Source organism: Taudactylus pleione, unplaced genomic scaffold, assembly GCF_031769625.1.
Source record: "Taudactylus pleione unplaced genomic scaffold, aTauple2 ptg000136l, whole genome shotgun sequence".
NCBI lineage: Eukaryota > Metazoa > Chordata > Amphibia > Anura > Myobatrachidae > Taudactylus > Taudactylus pleione.
In genome coordinates this window covers 3,487,298-3,508,596 of record NW_028284538.1, presented here as the reverse complement: position 1 = coordinate 3,508,596, position 21,299 = coordinate 3,487,298, and the positions used below count along the sequence as shown (strand labels likewise).

Below are 21,299 nucleotides of genomic sequence, written 5' to 3'. Positions count from 1 at the left end.
TATGATTGTCGTTTGTTCCCATACATTGCCAGATTTTTGTTCCAACCAATCAACTAGTTGGCTGGTTGGAAAAATAATCTAAATGTGTGGGGCCATCTTTAGTCACTAACTAAAAAGTTGACTGTGTAAAGCAACAGTAACATAGGGAGGTTTCATAGAAATAAATAATGATTTGATTAGAAATTACAAATCACAGTTGAGTGACTTTCCACAGAATTACAGTGTGACCTAATCACCTTTTTTTTTTTCTTAGAAATTACTGTGATGGTGTAATATATGGAGACAATAATTTTAAGGGAAAAGTCAGGCAGTACGTAGTATCATTTTGTCTCCCTAATACTTAAATAAAGCTGCTGGTTATGTAAGATTTCCTGGCTCTGTTGCCAGGAAAATTAACCGGTAGGAGGAACCAGGGTGAGTATTTTACTGATGTCACAGCCACGGAACGGCTGTATCTCTACTAGATGAGGTAGGGAAATTAATGGAGAGACATAGAGTTCATACTAGCACCCTGCACCTGTCACAGCCCATGCAGTTCCTCTTTCCTGCCTGGGGTGTCGCTCTCTGCTCTGGTGCTTCTAGCATACTCAGCTGATGCAACAAACTGTTGAGATACAATACAGACCACAGTGTGCTAGAAGCACCAGAGGAAAGAGCGACACCTCAGGCAGGAAAGAAGAACCACACGGCTTGTGGCAGGTGCAGAGTGCTAGAATGAAGACTACAAATGACACTCCTGTCCGCAGTTCCCCTTTAATGGCACATCTATAACACCAGTGTTTTTCTACCACTGTGCCGCGGCGGTCAGCTCAGTGCACTTGTACTGTAGTGTGTGTTTTTTCCTGAGGAGGCCAATGTAGTGTGTTTTTCCTACTCTATGGATATTCTACATGGACAAGTGGACCGATGCTACAACGATACATAGGTGAGTATGTGTGCATGTGTGTGTACATGTGTGTGTGCATGTATGTTTAATAAACTTATACTGTGTACGGTGTGTGTCCTCTGTTTATTTAAACATTTATTTAAAAGTGAACTACAGTTACCAGCAGGTCCTTAATGCCCCGTATGCTGGTACTTGTGGTTCTCCAAGTACCAGCATGCGGGAGATGCTTGCTGGGAACTGCAGTTCTACTTGTAAAGACAATGTTTACACATATATTTTTACACAACACCTATACACTATCATCCCGCCACCAGGGGTGGCGGGGATAGCCCTGGGCTATCATCCTGGGCCAGGGGTGTCCTGGAGGAGGGGACCCTTTATTGGGGGGGATCCCCAGCCTGGGCTGATTAGCAGTCAGGGCTGATGCTGTGGCTGGGGGGACCGGTGAAAGGACTCCCCTGGCTTTGGCATCAGTCCCTCGCTAGAAAAAGTCCAGTGCTGGTTCTGGCAAATACAGGGGAACCCTACTCATATTGTTTCCCCTGTATTTCTAGAACCAGGACTGGATCAGAGACCAGTGCTGGTTGCGCAGAATACGGGGGACCCCTACATCTTTTGTCCCCCATATTTTGGCAACCAGGGCTGGTTCTGACTAGCCCGATACTGGTTGTGCTTACATACAGGGGGACTCTACGTTGTTTGTCCCCCGTATGTTAAACCAGCACTGGGTCCCTAAAAAGCCCGGGGCTGGTTGCTCTTTGGGGAGGGGGGGGGTGCACGCCGTTTTTTGTTTTAAAACACTTTTTTTTATTTCACAGATGCACGGATGGTTCTCATTGAACCATCCTTGCACCTGTGCTTATTTTATTACAGACAGATGCATGCATCACGGATCTGCCCGTGCGTGCATCAGTTTTTTTCTTTTCTTTTTTTTTTTAACAAATGAAGCCGGTCGGACGCACGATGCATCGTATGCTGAAAAAAAATGGCACGATCAGCATACGAACATGACGGAGAAGATGGACTGCACATCTGATCACACGATACATTTTGACGGCTGTGGGAGCGCGCATCGCATCGTATCCTACCTAAAGAAAACTATTTCCATGCGTACGGCGCATCGAAAATCGGGGAATCGGGCCGAAATCGCGTAGGTGTATGGGCAGCATTACACTATGCATCATCCTAATCTTTTGGCTTAGTTATTAGCTGCTACTCTCTGATCACTTGTCAGGTATTTTATGTTACACAATAATACTGAGCAATAAGAGTCCCCACTTCTGTTTAATGTCTTTCTACTTACAAGTGCATTTGCCCAACTTCAGGGTCACAGGCTCATTTCTTCAGTCCCACAGATAAGCCGATAATCAGGGCGACAATTGCTAGCAGGATAATTACCACCACAATGATTATGATCATTTTCTGGGGGAGGGAATATCAAGGACACTAAGCAGCCAATAATAAAGATGTCATTTACAGACACAGTCAGTTCTTCAAGTCAGTCATCATTTTAAAGTCTGAAATAGTTGTCTTTCCTAATAAGACACAATGTCAATCCTAACTGAGTAACCTGAGCATCTTACAGTCTACAAAATGCAGTGGGTCATTATGTTGGACCCCAACCAGCATGATCTCAGATTAGAGCAAACCTTCCGTGACATTTGATTGTGCGTCCCATAAGCATCATGCAGGAATATGACCTGATTTTCTATGTACCAGAATGCTTATGGGCAGCAAAAAAAAAATCATTGGTGTCTTAATTCCAGCATGCTTGATGTAATGTCATACAGATGTTATGACAGACAAAATGGAGGGTAATGAAGTACAACACAAGACTACTTTGCATCTATAGGACATAGCTGGGATTTCTGCCAATGTAAAGACACTTGTTTATGTAATGCTGTGTACTACTAGAAAAGCAAATGAAAGAAAAAAAGCAGGATACTAAGGACTAATGAGGGTGCATTTAGGGTTGCTATGACTTCTATTGCTATTGGGTTATAGAGTATGGGGCAGTTCTCACCCTCCGGGCCTCACTCTGGTATTTTACAGCTTTCTTTGTGTCGGCCACTGCTCGTTCCACAAAACCCACCGACTGATCCATGTTATTTTCTATACGGTCTATAAGAGCACCCTTCATGAAGAAAAAATGATGGAGGAAGAGCGAGCGAGAAGGGAAGCGGAGTACAAGTGTAGAAAATAAAGCGTAGAGTTGTACATGGTAAAAAGGTCGGAGCAGGGGAAACAGGACAGGAAAAGGCAGGACGGGAGGGATTAGAATGTTGTGTGGAGATGGACATTTACAAGGTGGGAGAGAGGGGACGACAGGTAAGGAATAAGGAAGATAGAAGAAAGAAGAGGGAAGAGGACAAGATGGAAGTTGGAGGGTAAAGGAGCAGGACGTAGATATAGAAAGTAAGAGGGGGATGTGCAGAGATACATACAGGGAGACATTTTAGTATCACATAAACATGTGCTCTGAACAGTCTTCTGTGTGGCCCTCCGCTGAGTCTCAAAACCTGAAAGGTCGCAACTGTACTGGGGCGGTATTTTGTCAGTCTCATTTTGTCCTCCTGCCCCTCACCTTTCGAGCTTTGCTCTGGTATTTGACAGCCTTTGTAGTCTCTACCCGAGCTTTCTCTACATGGTCCACAGCGTTCATGACGTTGATCTCTATGTTATCTGTCACCTCCCCCTGTAATGGACACAATGGTTCAATAGACGCAGCTGGAGAAAGGATTAAAGCTTAGCTGAACACAGTCAGTGGCATGAGGTGTAGTTACCTGAGCTATGTAGAGCCTCAATCTCCAAGTAAAGCATTAAAGATAGAAAAATAGGAAACATCTGAAACATCTAATTGCTTGAATAGATCACATAAGGGAAGACTTCTATAGATCCTTCCGACTGAAATACTGAGTATATCTGCCCTGAATCCCATCTGCCACCCCCTGCTTGCCCCCACTGTTCTTTCTGTCCTCATGGATTCCATATTGTCCCATTATATTACCTGGTTCTCAACCAACATGGCGATGTCCATGAACATGTCATGGAGCTCCTTTAGGCTGCTTTCCAATCGTACTATATCTCGATGCCTGGACTCAATCTCACTCAAAGCCTGACGGGAAATCTGTGAGTCATTAATGATCTGCAGAGAAAGAGGGACAAGATGAGGCTTCTTGTCCATGGTCAGCCCATATATTTTTGTTCTTTCGATGGAAGTCCTGATTCAAAAACTTGGTGTGTTAATGGTTTACAGTTAATGCTCCTGTGTATACCTGCCTTGCTGATATTTAAATAGTGGTTTTCTCAATTGTTACTGACAGACCCCCAACTCATCGTGTGCCCTCTACTCAAACTTTAAGAACAACTTCTCACCCCAGATGTAAATATATTAGGATTTCCACTCTCCAACATTTCTTCTAATTCAGCATCTGTCGTACTTTTGCCAGCTGGTGGGACAAGGAAATAGTGAACATGTGATACTACAGTCATAGTACAATTACTACACATAAGTTAGCTGGCACAATAGATAATAACATCAATACATCAACACATAAGATATAAAGTAGTAATCTTTTCAATTAAAAAGCCAAGGAACACCAAGACTGAAAAAGGAACACCATAACTGTGCCTATATCTATCTTCCCTGGCCGTAATCACCAGCAGGAGCGAGTCCCTCTCCTCTTTGGAGCAGGCACACTATAGTCGTTAAGTACCAGCGCCTTGTTTTGGATGTATGTCACACCAGTATGCGATGATGTCATACCTTTCTAATGGCAACTGTAGCATTGAGATCTCTTGTATTTGGTAGAGGATTATGACAGCATGCCTTATTAAAGCCTGCATCTACATTCCTCACATTTAAGGCACCTGTTCTAAAACTCCTTTGGTGGGAGGTACTAAGGACAAATGCCATTTTCAGGGGGTTTACCGCATTTCTCAAATGTACTAAGCGATGCTTAGTACATGAAACAGCTACTTGGAGGAAAGTACATTGTTCTTTGCCAGTACCTACGTCTACGACCAGATGAAAGGCATGACTACCGTTTTGGTGGTAGTAGATTGTTTTCCCAAGTGTCCTCATCCGAGTCCCCTCAAAAAATTACCATACAGAGCTAGTTGTCATTTTTATTGACAGGATATTTTAACACCTCCACTGTCAAAAACTTCCAATTTTCCTCTACCTTTTGTAAGGCATGTTCTTTAAGGATCAACATCTCCCTTTGGTCATCTTCATAATAATATTCAGGGACCAAATGGTGTTATGGAAAGGAGTAACTAAGCTCTGAAACAGTTCTTGACATGATTTTCCTCTGACAATTAGAATGACTGGGCACATCTACTTCCATTGCTGAATCTGCCCCCAATAACCTCAAATAAGAGTTTTCAGGAGACTCTCAATCTCCATTTCTAGTGAAAGAGCATATGGGGTGCAAAGTTTCTAACATCTCTAGGAGGAAATGTCAAGATAGGTTTTGTGTTCACACCCATGATAAAAATCCTACCAATAATTTAAAGATCACTTTGAGGGGATTACTTAACAAAAACGAATTTACTTAGCCCAGGCCCCCAGCATGTGCGGCCCCCTACTCTGTTGTAGCATTGTCACCAAATCCAGCCCGGTAGTTTGCTTGAGCATGACAACAGAAAAAAACATTCACATCAGGTATTTGGTACAGGACTAGGACTCTGAAACTCATAAGTTTCATGTTAGTAATATCCACATGTAGCTTGCTCTGTTCAGGCTTGTGCAAGGGTGGTCTGACTTGAAGGACTGAGCAGAGCTCATTTGAAATTAATGGAGTATTAATAAACACTTCCAAAGCCCTACTGTAGTATCAGGAACTTTTTTCAGGACTCAGGCCCTGATTCAGAGCCGGACGCTCTGACAGAGCGCTCGCTCTGAATCAGGGCCGGGCTATTTTTTTTTTTAGAATGGCCTCCTGGCCGCTCGCATAGCTGTTGGTGACCACCCACAGCTATAGCGAGCGGCTAGGAAGATGGTCGCGATGGTCAAGACCATCGCGACCATCGGGCTTGCGACGAGACCCTTGTGGTAGGGTCTGGTTTCCGCAAGCCCCAGAGAGATTTCGGCTCTAACAGAGCCTAAATCTCTCCCACTGACATCACTCGTGATGTCAGTGGGGCCGCCCCCAAACGGAGGCGTTCACATGGGAAAGCCTCCGTTTGGGCAGCCACTCCCCCGGCCCGCCCACCAAAGGGGGCGAGCTGTCACTCAACATCAGCAGTTCGCCCCCTTTGTTGCGAGACCCGGAGCGACGGAGTGCCCGTCGCTATCCGGGTCTCTCGCATGCGCACGACGGAGCCGGCTCCGTCGTGCGCGTGCGCACTGGCCTACCATCGACCCGGTTGCGAGCGCACAGCGCTTGCGACCGGGTCTAGAATCAGGCCCTCAGTTCGTTCAGTTTGCACATACAACCTGATATTTTTTACAGAGCTGTAACAAGACAACTTGGTGCCATGTGCCAGAATGATCATCTGCGCCCCCCCATCATTCTTTAAAGGGTGTGGTCTTCCGGGGGAGGGACGTAGCCTTGCGGCACTCCCCTGTAATGTATGCCAAAATAGGAAACACAGAAATTACCCCAGAAGACTTCACCAACACTTGCCCCTTTGACCCTCATGTCTGTATCCCCAGCACCCTCATGTCTGTATCCTGAGCACCTGCACCCTGTCTGTGTCCCCAGCATCCTCATGTCTGTCTGTATCCCCAGCACCCTCATGTCTGTATCTCCAGCACCTGCACCCTGTCTGTATCCCCAGCACACTCATGTCTGTCTGTACCCCAGTACCCTCATGTCTGTATCTCCAGCACGTGCACCCTGTCTGTACCCCAGCACCCTCATGTCTGTATCCTGAGCACCTGCACCCTGTCTGTACCCCAGCACCCTCATGTCTGTATCCTGAGCATCTGCACCCTGTCTGTGTCCCTAGCATCCTCATGTCTGTATCCTGAGCACCTGCACCCTGTCTGTACCCCAGCACCCTCATGTCTGTATCCTGAGCACCTGCACCCTGTCTGTACCCCAGCACCCTCATGTCTGTATCCTGAGCACCTGCAGGGTGTCTGTGTCCCCAGCACCCTCATGTCTGTCTGTATCCCCAGCACCCTCATGTCTGTATCCTGAGCATCTGCACCCTGTCTGTGTCCCTAGCATCCTCATGTCTGTCTGTATCCCCAGCACCCTCATGTCTGTATCCCCAGCACCCTCATGTCTGTATCCTGAGCACCTGCACCCTGTCTGTGTCCCAGCACCCTCATGTCTGTATCCTGAGCATCTGCACCCTGTCTGTGTCCCCAGCATCCTCATGTCTGTCTGTATCCTCAGCACCCTCATGTCTGTATCCTGAGCACCTGCACCCTGTCTGTGTCCCCAGCACCCTCATGTCTGTCTGTATCCCCAGCACCCTCATGTCTGTATCCTGAGCACCTGCACCCTGTCTGTGTCCCTAGCATCCTCATGTCTGTCTGTATCCCCGGCACCCTCATGTCTGTATCCCCAGCACCCTCATGTCTGTATCCTGAGCACCTGCACCCTGTCTGTGTCCCAGCACCCTCATGTCTGTATCCTGAGCATCTGCACCCTGTCTGTGTCCCCAGCATCCTCATGTCTGTCTGTATCCCCAGCACCCTCATGTCTGTATCTCCAGCACCTGCACCCTGTCTGTATCCCCAGCACACTCATGTCTGTCTGTACCCCAGCACCCTCATGTCTGTATCCTGAGCACCTGCACCCTGTCTGTGTCCCAGCACCCTCATGTCTGTATCCTGAGCATCTGCACCCTGTCTGTGTCCCCAGCATCCTCATGTCTGTCTGTATCCCCAGCACCCTCATGTCTGTATCTCCAGCACGTGCACCCTGTCTGTACCCCAGCACCCTCATGTCTGTATCCTGAGCACCTGCACCCTGTCTGTGTCCCCAGCACCCTCATGTCTGTCTGTATCCCCAGCACCCTCTGTCTGTATCCTGAGCATCTGCACCCTGTCTGTGTCCCTAGCATCCTCATGTCTGTCTGTATCCCCAGCACCCTCATGTCTGTATCCCCAGCACCCTCATGTCTGTATCCTGAGCACCTGCACCCTGTCTGTACCCCAGCACCCTCATGTCTGTATCTCCAGCACCTGCACCCCATCTGTACCCCAGCACCCTCATGTCTGTATCCTGAGCACCTGCAGGGTGCCTAGCAGGTGTCTGTGTGCCTAGCATCCTCATGTCTGTCTGTATTCCCAGCACCCTCATGTCTGTATCTCCAGCACCTGCACTCTGTCTGTATTCCCAGCACACTCATGTCTGTCTGTACCCCAGCACCCTCATGTCTGTATCCTGAGCACCTGCACCCTATCTGTATCCCCAGCACCCTCATGTCTGTATCTCCAGCACCTGCACTCTGTCTGTATCCCCAGCACACTCATGAAAGTATCCCCAGCACCCTCATGTTTGTTTCCCCAGCACCCTCATGTTTGTATCCCCAGCACCCTAATGTCTGTGTCCCCATCACCCTCACCTCCATGTCTGTTTTTCTAGCACCCTCACCTCAATGTCTGTGTCCTCAGTCACACTAGTCCGTTACCGGGCACAGGGAGAAGGAGGAGGTGTCACACAGAGAGGAGGATGCACACACAGGAGCCGGGACAGTCGCAAGCGCCAGGCAGAGCTCCAGAGTGAGAGCAGGGCTACCGCCTGCTGCTGCTTGGGCACATCGCTGTGGGAGGAACCGAGAGTCACAGGTGCCAGATGGAGCTCAAGAGTGAGAGAAGGGCTGTAACTGCCTGGGCGCACCGCTGCGTAACATACATCGCAGAGGGCACCCTGCAAATACAGATTGTGGTGGCGGCTGGGCTGCCCCAGGGCATCCAGCGCTCTGTGAGACGGCACCGGCCTCACCACCCTAGTTACGGACTGATTTTTTAACACATATTGTTTCTAATGTTTATGCCCACTGCAGCAATTCTCTAACAATGGTCTTGCACCCAAATACATAGAAAATAACTTTTGCTTTTCTCAGTACGACAGAGACACAATACAGAAAGCCACACAAGAGAACAGGTGACAGTGACTCACTGATCTCCAGCTGTCTCTGGATTCTTCCTTTGCTTCGCTCTCTAAAATCCACCTGGGCCTCGTTGTACTTTGTCATTACATCCACAAACTTCCGAGAAAGGACCGAGTGCTGTGGAAAGAAGAGTTACATTCTATATAGTGCCCTAACAACCATCAGACAAGCAGATACCAAATTTTGTATTTTATAATCTAGTAAGAGCGCTAATAATTTTTGAAAACAAGACAATAGGTCAGGGAGAATCTTCTATGCCAGCGGCATCCGCACTCCTAGTGCAAATGTTGCCCATAGGTTTATCACCTGTGGAACCTCTTGTTCAGTTGTATTATATACTCCTTACAAGACACAACAAGCATTCCAAAGTACTGGCGGTAAAGACAGAGAGCTCTGTAACCCCTGTAAGGACAATCAGGCAATACACACAATATCCAAAAGTTTTTCAGCATCATCTAAAAGCAGGATGCAGCACTAAAAACCCAATCCCAGTTGCTAGAACTTAATGTTCATGATGTAAAAGTATTTCTGAATTAAAAAAAAATATATATATCAAATCCTGTTCACCAAGAACTTTTAGAATCTTTTAGTTGGTTGTACCAGGGGATTACAATTTGTACCTCTTTACATAGCTGTTGAGCATACCTCCCAACATGACCCTCTCCAGGAGGGACACAATGCTCTGGTCCTGGACTTCCCTGGTAATTTATGATTGGTGTGGGCTCCAGAGATGAGGCTGCAGTACAGTCCAAACTTCAAATAGGGGAGTCACACCAACTGCCAGTGAGTCCCAGCCAGTGATGTTTGGCAGTGTGTGAAATGACAGTTGGTGTGGCTCCCCTATTTGAATATTGAACTGCGCTGCAGCCCCTCCTCTTACCAGGGAAGTCCAGGACCTGAGCATTGTGTCCCTCCTGGAGAGGGTCATGTTGGGAGGTATGCTGTCGAGGATGGGTGGCCCTATTTACATACCTCCCAACACGCCTTGCTGGAAAATAATGACATTTTATGCTGCACAATAAGCCCACAAGGCAGCCCATCCACACAGTCATATCTCCAAATGAATATCTCATAGCTTATGTACAGTTATTAGCCGTCACTGCCCTATGTAAACCCAACACTTTTGGAGGTATGTATTTGGGAGGCTTGAAGAGGTGGCTGACTAACTATGGTTATTGGAAGTAGGATTCTGCTGGCACAGATGTACTGTATATTCAGTAGCGGCTCCAGGCACGGGCAAGCCAGTCCGTTGCCTGGAGCGCTACTGTTTCCGGAGGGGGCAGGAAACGCCCACCTCCCTCCCAGCGCTATAGTTGATATTTAAGCTCAGGGGAGGGAGCGGAGGAGGGAAGGGGCGGCAACACAGGACAGCGCTGGGCGCAGCACAGCCTAGCGCCGGCCCTGTGTATATTGGTTGTGTTGTGATTCCTTCAGCTCATTCCTATGAGGTTGATGTTTCAAGCAGTGAAAACAGTGGAGATGTTGTCTATAGCAACCAATCAGCCTTGAGGTAGCATTTATCAAGTACATTCTATAAAATGATAGGTAGAAGCTGATTGGTTGCTATTGTTCAACTTCTCCACTGGTCCACTTCTCCACAGTTCAGACTCTCTATATATATACTGTAGATCAGGATAACTCATGAGGGAGATGTACTAAGCTCTGAAAAGTGATAAAGTGCAGTGTGATAACTGACCAGTCACTCAGCTCCACTCATTGAAAAGTACAGTTGGGAGCTGATTGGCTGGTGGTTTATCACTCTCCAGTTTATCACTTTTCAGAGCTTAGAACATCTGGTGATTGGTATGAACAGACAGACAAGATGGTAAGAGGGTCCTGCTCACAAGCCTACATTCTAATGCATAATAGGAGTTGAATACATGAGATTATGGGCCTATTTACTAAGCAGTGTTAGGAGACAGAGTGAAAAGTGATAAGAAAGTGATAAGGTACCAGCCAATCAGCTCCCAACTGTCATTTTTCAAACACAGCCTGTGAGATGACAGTTGGGAGCTGATTGGCTGGCACCTTATCACTTTCTTATCACTTTTCACTCTGTCTCCTAACACTGCTTAGTAAATAGACCCCCTATGTGGTGTATATTGCCTATTTGTCCACCCAGATTTCAAGGGTAAAAAGTGCTTAGTAGGCTATATGATCAGTACGAGAAGTATCAAACTAATTTTGCGGTAAAAACTTTCATTTTCAGACCTGTTCTGCATCACTTTAAGTGCCCCTTGAATGTATTATCGGGGTCCACAGCAGATATTATAGTTATCTGCTGCAGTCCCTCTGCACAGCAGTCCCTATAGGTAACTTGCAGTAAACAAATTAACTTTAAAAAAGTCAGGTCTCTCCCATATGTGCTCCCATCTCGAATAGATTCCAAGCTTCTCTCCATCATTTATCAGCCCTGAGACTGCCAATATTTTTTGGCAGAAAGTCTGACCAGCTTGCTTCCTGCTTTATAATAAATGTAGTAAAACTGTGTATGGCTTCCTCTTCACCAGATGTACTAAGCTCTGAAAAGTGATAAACTGGAGAGTGATAAACCACCAGCCAATCAGCTCCCAACTGTCATTTTTCAAACACAGCCTGTAACATGACAGTTGGGAGCTGAGTGGTTTGTGGTTTATCACTCACCAGTTTATTACTTTTCAGAGCTTAGTACATCTCCCCCCAAGTCTCATTTTATTACTACGTTTGTTCTGTCCTGCACTAAGGAATACCCTGACACTTCCTGAATGGTAAAATGACCTGGATGGGGAAACATGTACTAGTATACCAGGGCCGAAACTAGGATATCTGTCACCCGGTGCAAGGCAGCAATTTTGCGCCCCCTCCCTTCCTGTACCTGAAGTTTCTCCTTGCTCGTCCATGCGGACGGCTGGCATAAACCCCCTGGCAATGAGCATAAACCCCCTTGATCAGTAAGGACCTCTAGCATTTGTCTCCTCTTTGGCAGCGGCCATTTTTGGATGGCCGTTTTCTGAGTCTGCAGCCCCCTAGCCACCTCGAGTCAGCTTTTTCACCCCCTGCAATCTGGCACCCGGGGCACGTGCACCTCTAGCCCCCCCCTAGTTGCGGCCCTGTGTATACCATGCACTGTGGTTAGCTGCCTAGGGCACCAAGGAAATTGAACAACCATTAACAAAGATGTTCAAAGCAGGAAATTTCCAACTGCTGAAATACCACATCATGCTGAATACACTCCTTCTCTTTGTTATGGTAAACAGCTGCTATCTCAGCAGATAAAACCATGGGCGTGCAGGTCATGACTGGATTTATAGACACCTTCCTATGGGCCTGAATCACTACAGATCGCTATTGCGATGGCAGCTGCGAATACGCACGCAGACCCACTGCGAAAATATGCTAATATTTGCAATCGCTATGCCGTCACAGCTCAACATAAGGACGCCCACTTCTCCTTACTCACATCTGTAATACATTGCAAGTCTGCAAAACCATTGGTATCATCAAGTACCATCGGAGCCTCACGCACAATTGCACAGAACTCAGAAATTGCTAACCTCGTCGCACGCAGTGGGAGCTCAAACTGCGCATGCCATCGCAGTGGATAATTTATGCACGCCCCTGTAACGGCGTTAAAATGCATTGACCGGTCTGCGTTTTGCTAGGACCTCCCGGTAACACCCCCAAACGCTCACTTCCTGTCAATCACTCTGTGATGAGTCTGCGGAATGTCTGCGATCGCAGTGAGACCTTCGCGCACTGCATACTCAGAATGCAACAATCGGCCGTCTGTGTGTGGAATAGCAGTTGCGATCCGTAATGAATCAGGCCCTATATATGCTACTCAGAACACTTGCTGTAAGTTATTGCAGCCAATTAGATTCTAGCAATCAAAATATAACATAAAAGCAAACATCTGATTGGTTGGTGTGAGTTGCATAGTTACCCATGTGCTTATTTCCATAAATATATTCCAGTGTTTCTAGCAATGTTAATTATATACAGTAGGTTCACGTATCTGTTTCTATTAAAAAAATATCCAGCCTTACCATGGCAAACATGCTAGAAGCCTATATGAGACTCCATAAACATTTAACTTCAGCATCATATATGGAAATGCATATAAAAATATTGCATAGGGCATATTTCACCCCAAAACTAAAATTTGTTATAGGAGAAGCACAAGACTCAAACTGCTACAAATGTGGAACCCCCGATGCAGATAGTATGCATTGTTTATGGTCTCGTTCTCAAGTCCAGTCATTTTGGAACTCTCTCCAAACTTATATTAATACTATATTGAAAATAGAGTTTACGATTACTAGATAATGTTTTTTTGGGGGTATATATCCAACCCATATGGAGTGTAGATTAACAAAAGGTAATCGCGTTCTACTTATTAAATTGGCAGCTGCAAAAAAAAAAAACTATCCTGTCACACTGGATCTCATCAGAACCTATCCCCATACACTTATTTCATACCAAATTCTCCTTTTTATTTTTTATGGACTGGTCCGAGACTTCTTTACACAAAGAGAAAATGACAGAAAGGTTTTTTTTGATGTTTGGCTCCCATATGTTCTCACACTTTCTGATGTACAGGTTGAGTCTCCCATATCCAAAATGCTTGGGACCAGGGGTATTTTGGATAACAGAATATTCCGTAATTTGGAATAATTGCATACCATAATGAAATATCTTGGGAATGAGACCCAAATATACACACAGAATGTATTTATGCGTTGCATACACTTTATACATACAGCCTGCAGGTCCTTTTATACAATATTTTCAATAATTTTGTGGCTCAAAGAAAGTTTGTGTACATACATGAAATTCATTTATGTTTCATATACACCTTATACACACAGCCTGAAGGTAATTGTATACAATATTTTTAATAATTTGTGCCTTAGGCCAAGTTTGTGTACATTGAACTATTAAAAATCGAAGGCTTAATTATCTCAGTCATGCCAAAAATATTCCGTATTTCGGAATATTCCGTATTTTGGAATATTTGGATATGGGAGACTCAACCTGTATTATAAGGGAAGCATTGCGAAAATGTTTCGGTTTAACAACCTGGTACAATTTGGAAGTTTTGTCCACAGGTGTAATAGATTTAAATGGTTATTATGTGTTTTGCTCTGTATTTTATAGGGTACAATACAGACATCTTTATGTCAATGTTTTATTGTTCTAAAATATATGCCTTCTACTATATTTATATTTACTATGTTTATTTTACCTGACATTGTAATACTTATGTATTTTGTTATTTTGTCAATCTGTCAATAATAAACTTGTTAAAAATAAATAAAAATACCCAGGATTTCAAATATACAATGAATGCCTTACATTCTGCACTTGCCCAACCATCTTGTTTAATGTACGTAACTTCCGAGTCTGCCCAGAAAAAAAATATCTTTATCCTCCCTAAGTTCCATCTCCATTATACTCCTACAGCATGACTGTGGTTGCCTAAAACAAGCAAATACACTAGTGTGATCATATGAGTAACCTGACACTTTCCTACGCCATGTTTTATAATGCCAATAGTATCGTAAGCACTCTAAGGCCCGTATTCAATTAGCCGCGAAAAGCCGAGATCCGCGGAAAAGTATCGCGGATTGCTATTTTTCGCCAGGCGGAAACTTATCTCCGTATTCAATTCCAAATAGTTTTCTCATACGTGGAAACGCAATGCAATGTAATACGCAAAAAAGATTGCCTCTGAATAGGTGGAGAAAAAAAATCCAAAATCTTTATTTTGGGGTGCAAAGGAGGGGAAACCACTCAGAACCTTTGGGACAGTCCACCAAAGGAGAACTGTGCCAAAAAATACCTTAAAAAAAAAGTGAGGAACACCCCAAAAGTACTTTGAATTTGGGGGCGAAAAAGTACAAAGTGGGGGGACAAACATAAAAACTAGCGACATAGACTTTTGGGAGGTCTGCAAGTATGGGGGAGGTGTTTTTTTTTATTGCAGGTGCATGCTATAGGTGCGTTTTTTTTTAAATACTGCTTAATGCTATTCTTCACCACTTGTGTAAAGACGCTAATTAGAAGCAATTGACACTAGTACCCCAAATAGCTCTATTAGAGCTATTTACATTTCCCAATGTTAGTGCATGTTTTTGTCAGGCTGATTTCCCCAATTCTGACAGCAATTTTCGCCTGGTTTACATTCGCCGGGTTGCGTTTCCACGTGTTTTGGAATTGAATACGGTGAATAGCGGGGGCGCGCACGAAAAGTTTTCACGTCCAAAACACGCGATGTCGGCAAAAAGTATGGCATGCAAAACTTTTCCGCGGGTGCGAAACTAATTGAATACCGCCCTAAGTAGGAATAGTTTTGGGAAAGGTAGGATGTGGACAAAAACAAAAATAAAAAATCCACACCATCCCATTACCAGGGTACCATTCACCAGGACCTTGAGGAATTTTCCCTGGGGTTCCATGTTTCATCTGACTGTCCTGTCCGACAACCCGTGGTTCATTAACTCAGTGGTCACCAACCCGGTAGCTCGCGGACGTAATTTGGGTAGCTCGGAGCCAACTATGAGGAAGTGACCTCTGATGCTTGCTCCCCCGTTGGCATCGATGCTGAGGGTGGAGCCACATGGAAACATGTTAGGTGATTGCCAAAGCTGCTATGGAAATCACCTAATGCGCGCTTCCCTGTGGCTTCACCCACGGCGCTGACGCCACGGCAGAGCGCCACAATATATGATGGACATCGCGAGCGACTCCCGTTCAGCCCTGCCTGTATTTAATTAACATGATAAGAACCTGCAGTATTACAAGGTGAGTTGTTAGAGCACTTTTTGAATGACAGTAGCTCTTCAGGAGGATTAATTTTTCTCGAGTAGCTCACACTCCAATTAAGGTTGGTGACCACTGATCTAACTGTACTATCCGACAACCGGAGCACATTATAGTGAACTTCAACTCATTTTCTGATGCAAGGGAAAACATTGCATACCCAACGCATCAAGCTAAAAAGAACATTAAGACATAAATATGACAGAGTATGATACTGGACTGTGTCGCACACTATTCATCATTAATTTACTGCTCTCACCTGAGATTTCCGTATTCGAAGGTCTGCAGAAGATTGCATGTCATCCTGCTCTATAGACTGTTCCATTGCTATAAAAAGGTAAAACAAAAAAAAACAGAGATTTTAGTAGAAATTGCTCTTCAGGAACAATCTATGCATGCTGCAAGAACCTTAGACTATTTGAGTTTTCACATTAGCTGTTGAAATAGAAAATAAAGCAGATTATGCTATCTAGTCCATCAACCATCATTTCTTGAAAAAGAACCAAGTAGCTACATACCAGTGTCGAAACGCGTTTATTGTAAATTCACTGGAGACATAGCATTCTGTGACTTGTAATCAGCCTACACCACCCACAGCCAATACCCTGTTCCTTAGCCTCGAAATATAAAGTGTGGACCACAGGCTCTGGTGCAACACCACCCTGATATCATCTACAGGACATCAAGAGAAGAACACCTTTTCTACAGCCATGTTGACGGACCCTAATGCACCTTATACACTATACATTCTATGGATATATGGAACTCCCTTTAAGTCAAAAATACTGAAATTAGTCTCTAGAGCAGTGTTTTTCAACCACTGTGAGTGGTTGTCAAGTGTGCTGTGGCAGTCAGCTCAGCGCACTTGTACTGTAGTGTGTTTTATTCCTGAGGAGGCCAATGTAGTGTGTTTTATTCCAGTGGAGGCCAGTGTAGCATGTTTTATTCCTGTGGAAGCCAATGTAGTGTATTTTATTCCTGTGGAGGCCAATGTAGCGTGTTTTATTCCTGTGGAGGCTAATGTAGCGTGTTTTATTCCTGTGGAGGCCAATGTAGTGTGTTTTTTTCCTGTGGAGGCCAATGTAGTGTTTTTTATTCCTGTGGAGTCCAATGTAGCGTGTTTTATTCCTGTGGAGACCAATGTAGTGTGTTTTATTCCTGTGGAAGCCAATGTAGCGTGTTTTATTCCTGTGGAGGCCAATGTAGCGTGTTTTATTCCTGTGGAGGCCAATGTAGCATGTTTTATTCCTGTGGAAGCCAATGTAGTGTATTTTATTCCTGTGGAGGCCAATGTAGCGTGTTTTATTCCTGTGGAGGCTAATGTAGCGTGTTTTATTCCTGTGGAGGCCAATGTAGTGTGTTTTTTTCCTGTGGAGGCCAATGTAGTGTTTTTTATTCCTGTGGAGTCCAATGTAGCGTGTTTTATTCCTGTGGAGACCAATGTAGTGTGTTTTATTCCTGTGGAGGCCAATGTAGCGTGTTTTATTCCTGTGGAGGCCAATGTAGCGTGTTTTATTCCTGTGGAGGCCAATGTAGCGTGTTTTATTCCTGTGGAGGCCAATGTAGTGTGTTTTATTCCTGTGGAGGCCAATGTAGTGTGTTTTATTCCGGTGGAGGCCAATGTAGTGTGTTTTATTCCTGTGGACGCCAATGTAGTTTGTTTTATTCCTGTGGAGGCCAATGTAGCGTGTTTTATTCCTGTGGAGGCCAATGTGTGTGTATTTTTTTTATGTGGGAACCAATATGTATGTTTTTTTATTGGTCACACATGTCGCAACGTAGTGTGTAGTGTGCCTTGAGTCGAAAAAGATTGAAAATCACTGCTCTAGATAGAGAATGCAGAAATTTGCATATGATCAGTTAACCACAGCCTTATACACATGACACTCACCCTTTAATCGTGAACGGACGCTATTTGCTGCTTTCTTGATCTCTAGAGTCAAGTTCTCCAATTCATCCTTTGTTTCTGAAAAGTAATTTATAGTGGATGTGATTGTTGGAATACATGGTATTTGACATCAGCTATGGCAAAACATTTGTGGACTTATTTAAGAACAGTGCAAATTTGCTGTAACTTTTAGCAACTACTTATTTTTACAATGCTTTAGAAAATAATGCATATTAAGATTACAGAATAAGAATGTTTGCTATGTGTAGCATAACCCTGGTTATGAACATGTCATCTTCATAGACTGCTCTGTATATTGTGTAGAAAAATATGTCTTTCAAATTGTAGGGCAGATGGCTGGGAGGTAATAGACTGGTTAGTGTTTACTTATAGCCACTAGGCCCTCAATGTATAAGATGTTAATATCTGTGTTCTTCTGGCATGGAACACTGGGCTTGATTCAGACCCGCTCGCTAGATGCTAATATATGCAAAAGCTGCGATCGCACGGTAAGACATTAGTACACCCACTATGTCTTAGTGTGTGATCGCGGGCTGTATGTAAGACGCCCCTAGCCAGTCATAAGACGCCCATTTTCCCTTAGTAGCACACGACATTTCCAGGAAGTGTATGCAATATCAGTAACATCGAGTACTATCGGACACGCACGCAGCACTTGTGGTTGACCCTACCCTGCCGCAAGCACTGCGATCCCTGCAATGAGAAACACAGCCAGGTGACGTGTACAATGAAGCTCCTTGTTAATTATGCACGCCCCTGAAACTCCATTAGAATGCACAGGCACGCCTGCGTTCGCACCGCCACTCCCCCGTTTTCCTCTACCTCTCCCTGTCACCACCCACAAACAGCTCATCCTGTCACTCAATGTAGCGAGCAGTTTGTGTACTACGTGTGATCGCTTCCCGATCGCAGTGACTGGTTTGCGCATGCACACTGCAACTTATACGCATGCGCAGATAGTGAAAATTGGCTATCTGCATGCAAACGCAGCTTAGCGAGCGGGTTTGAATCAGGCCCACTGATCAAAAGACTGGGGTCTGTTTATAACACCACAGGGAGCCAGGCTTACAGGCCAAGGAGAGACATCCAGGTCAGCAAGGTGTCAAATCTTCTTTCTAGCCAGCTGTAAAAAGTGTCCAGGTCTGTTGACACAAGCCTGGTCTCCAAACTTCAAACAGGATGGAGTGAGTAATTAAGTAACCCCTGCTCATGTGACCAGGAGTTCCTGTGTTACAGTCACCTAAACAATTAATTCTGATCTGGGAAGGGTTAAAACTATCCCAAAGGGAGGAATGACCAAGAGCAGCCTGCAAAGGGATATAAATATATGTGTTTGATATGAAACAGAGTGCATTACTCGCGAGGAGACAAGGTGCAACCATATCTGTTGGGAGAGACCTCACTTCCGCTATCGTTTGGCCTGGTCCAGGTGATCCGAACGGTGTTTCTTCCATGTTTTTGTTATTTTCTTTTATTTCTTGAAATTGTGAGTAACAGGTGTGACCTTTTAAAATTATTATCATCTTTGTAACTTTTTTGTAACATAAGCTTTGAAGATATTCTTGGAATGAAATACTCAAAATTCTAGTTCTGGTTCTTTTATTCTTTGACTCACGGCCTCATGTGGCCCATGTAACCATTTATTAGTGTTCATAATTGTGTGTGCCGGTAAGGGCAAAGGCTCACCTTGTGTTTAGCACTAAACTTCTCCCTTTGCTGGTAGTAGTGACTGTGTTTTAGTAATCACACGTGCTGAGGTAGCCAGTAAAGTCACAGGTGGCGATTCTCAGAGTAGCATATCTGGCGGGTCGGCCCGCAGGACCATGACACTATGAATTGGTGCATATTTGTACAACTTTCACTAGCAAAGCACCCTACCGCATCAAGTCACAGGCTTTCAGATAGCATAGCAAGGGATACATTTATCATACCTTCTAAAGAGACAAGTGGAGATGTTCCCCATATCAACCAATCAGAGTGCAGCTATTATTTCATAGACTGTACTAGATAAATGATAGCTAGTATTTGATTGGTTGCCATCAGTGGCGGATTTTACCTAGGGACTGCAGCACCGCCAGTAAAACCCGCCACCACCTCCAGTGAGCCAGTTGCAGTCCATGTACTGGCAATGACTATCCATGGGAAGTACTAACTGCTAAAAACATACAAAACAGGCAGTCCCAGGGAAGGTGTTTTCTCCCCCTGGGACTGCTAGTCCAGTACGAGTTTAACAGAGAAAGTGCTTCCGGTGGGAAGCAACCACCTGTCTTTCCGTTTGCCCTACCCGGCTTCTAGGGGCTGCAGCCAATGTTTCTGCACAAGAGTCTTTCCTAGTGCCTGCCAGAACCGGTAGACTTGGCAGGTGGTGCGACACGGGCAGTCCGGAACTCCGAACGTCCAGACTGCAGCACCGCAGGCAGCCCCTATCATCAAGCAGGGTAGGAGCCTCTGTCTGTTGCTATACAGAAAATCTGCACTAGTCCTCTTTCGAAGGTTTGATAAATCTCCCCAAAAAATTTGAAGGCTGGACAAGAGTTGAGTCACTCATACACCAGTGCTCTTTGTTGTATATAATAAATAAAACTGAACATTGTTATTTCATTGCAAGAAGTACCTGATGTTTCTATTTCTATGTAATGGGATTGAAATGCCAGCGGCTGTTTATCCGCTGGTTCAAATCCTGAAAGCGTCAGTCCGAGAGGATGAAATCTCGACAGGTTACCAAACCCTCCCCCCCCCTAAACCTAGCCCTCCCTTAGGGGTGCCTAACCCTAAACTCCCCGGGGTGGTGCCTAACCTTAAGTTCCCCCCGGGGGGGCCTAAACCTAACCCCCCCTCCCCGCACCCTAAACCTAACCCTCCCGGGGGGGATGCCTAACCCTAACCTCCCCCCGGTGGTGCCTAACCCTAATCGCCACCCCCCCCCAAAGAGAGAGAGAGGGAGAGAGACTGCTACTCCTTGAATTCACTTGTTATCTGTGGAGAGTATCTCCTCTTTGACTAAACCTCTCCATGCTGGGATCTGGCAGGTTAGATTAACAAGAAATACAGACCTTTCAAAATATGAAAGTGTCATTATAAAAAAAGTATTGTACAAAATAAAAATCTGCTTTTATAATGAAATAAGTGGACAATTATATTTCAATTTATAACTTCTTATACAACCTAATGTAGCATTTTGATGATAGTTTTGCTACGTCCTGACAGAAATAAATTCTTCCCACCCACACATATCCCATAGCCACAAAATTCACGCCTAGATCTAAAATGGAGTTAATGTAATGAGCAAGGATTACGCTACTCAAACTATAGTACATTTACACACTTTGCTCAGGGAGTGGCGCTGACAGGATGACGCTGTGGAGTCTCTTTGTCTCATTAACACTCTCCGAGATCTTTTCGATGTTTTGCCGAATTTCCTCGATCTAGAGAGATAATAATACAACGTCAGAAATTATACACCCCGAGAGAAAGCTTTTATATAAGGCATGAATTAATTAAATGGAACAATTTTCCTATATACTCTTGGTGTCACAAGGTTGGTTAAGTCGAACAAACATAAACTAATTTTGACAGACATAATGAGACCAGTTGTAGAAAACAACAGTATAGAAAATTATGTTGCCC

The 21,299-nt window shown here is 44.8% G+C and overlaps 2 protein-coding genes across 5 annotated transcripts in view; one reads left to right on the top strand and one right to left on the bottom strand.

Annotated features, from left to right (window-relative positions):
• The window catches only part of LOC148522909 (alpha/beta hydrolase domain-containing protein 17C-like), a 541,817-nt gene that overhangs the window by 117,254 nt on the left and 403,264 nt on the right, over positions 1-21,299 (top strand). The gene's annotated exons all lie outside the window — the stretch shown is intronic.
• STX3 (syntaxin 3) overlaps positions 1-21,299 on the bottom strand; it is a 66,587-nt gene that overhangs the window by 8,578 nt on the left and 36,710 nt on the right. For 3 of the 4 annotated variants that reach the window (XM_088473514.1, XM_088473513.1, XM_088473516.1), the window contains exons 3-10: positions 20,998-21,097; positions 17,655-17,729; positions 16,023-16,090; positions 8,971-9,079; positions 4,262-4,335; positions 3,894-4,031; positions 3,471-3,581; positions 2,190-2,308 (exon numbers count right to left, since the gene is read on the bottom strand). In XM_088473514.1, coding sequence (XP_088329640.1) covers positions 2,222-2,308; positions 3,471-3,581; positions 3,894-4,031; positions 4,262-4,335; positions 8,971-9,079; positions 16,023-16,090; positions 17,655-17,729; positions 20,998-21,097 — 762 coding nt within the window. In that variant the 3' untranslated portion in view covers positions 2,190-2,221. Of the gene's footprint in view, positions 1-2,189; positions 2,309-2,909; positions 3,021-3,470; positions 3,582-3,893; positions 4,032-4,261; positions 4,336-8,970; positions 9,080-16,022; positions 16,091-17,654; positions 17,730-20,997; positions 21,098-21,299 lie in introns of all 4 variants that reach the window. The other variant, XM_088473515.1, reaches the window with a different exon arrangement.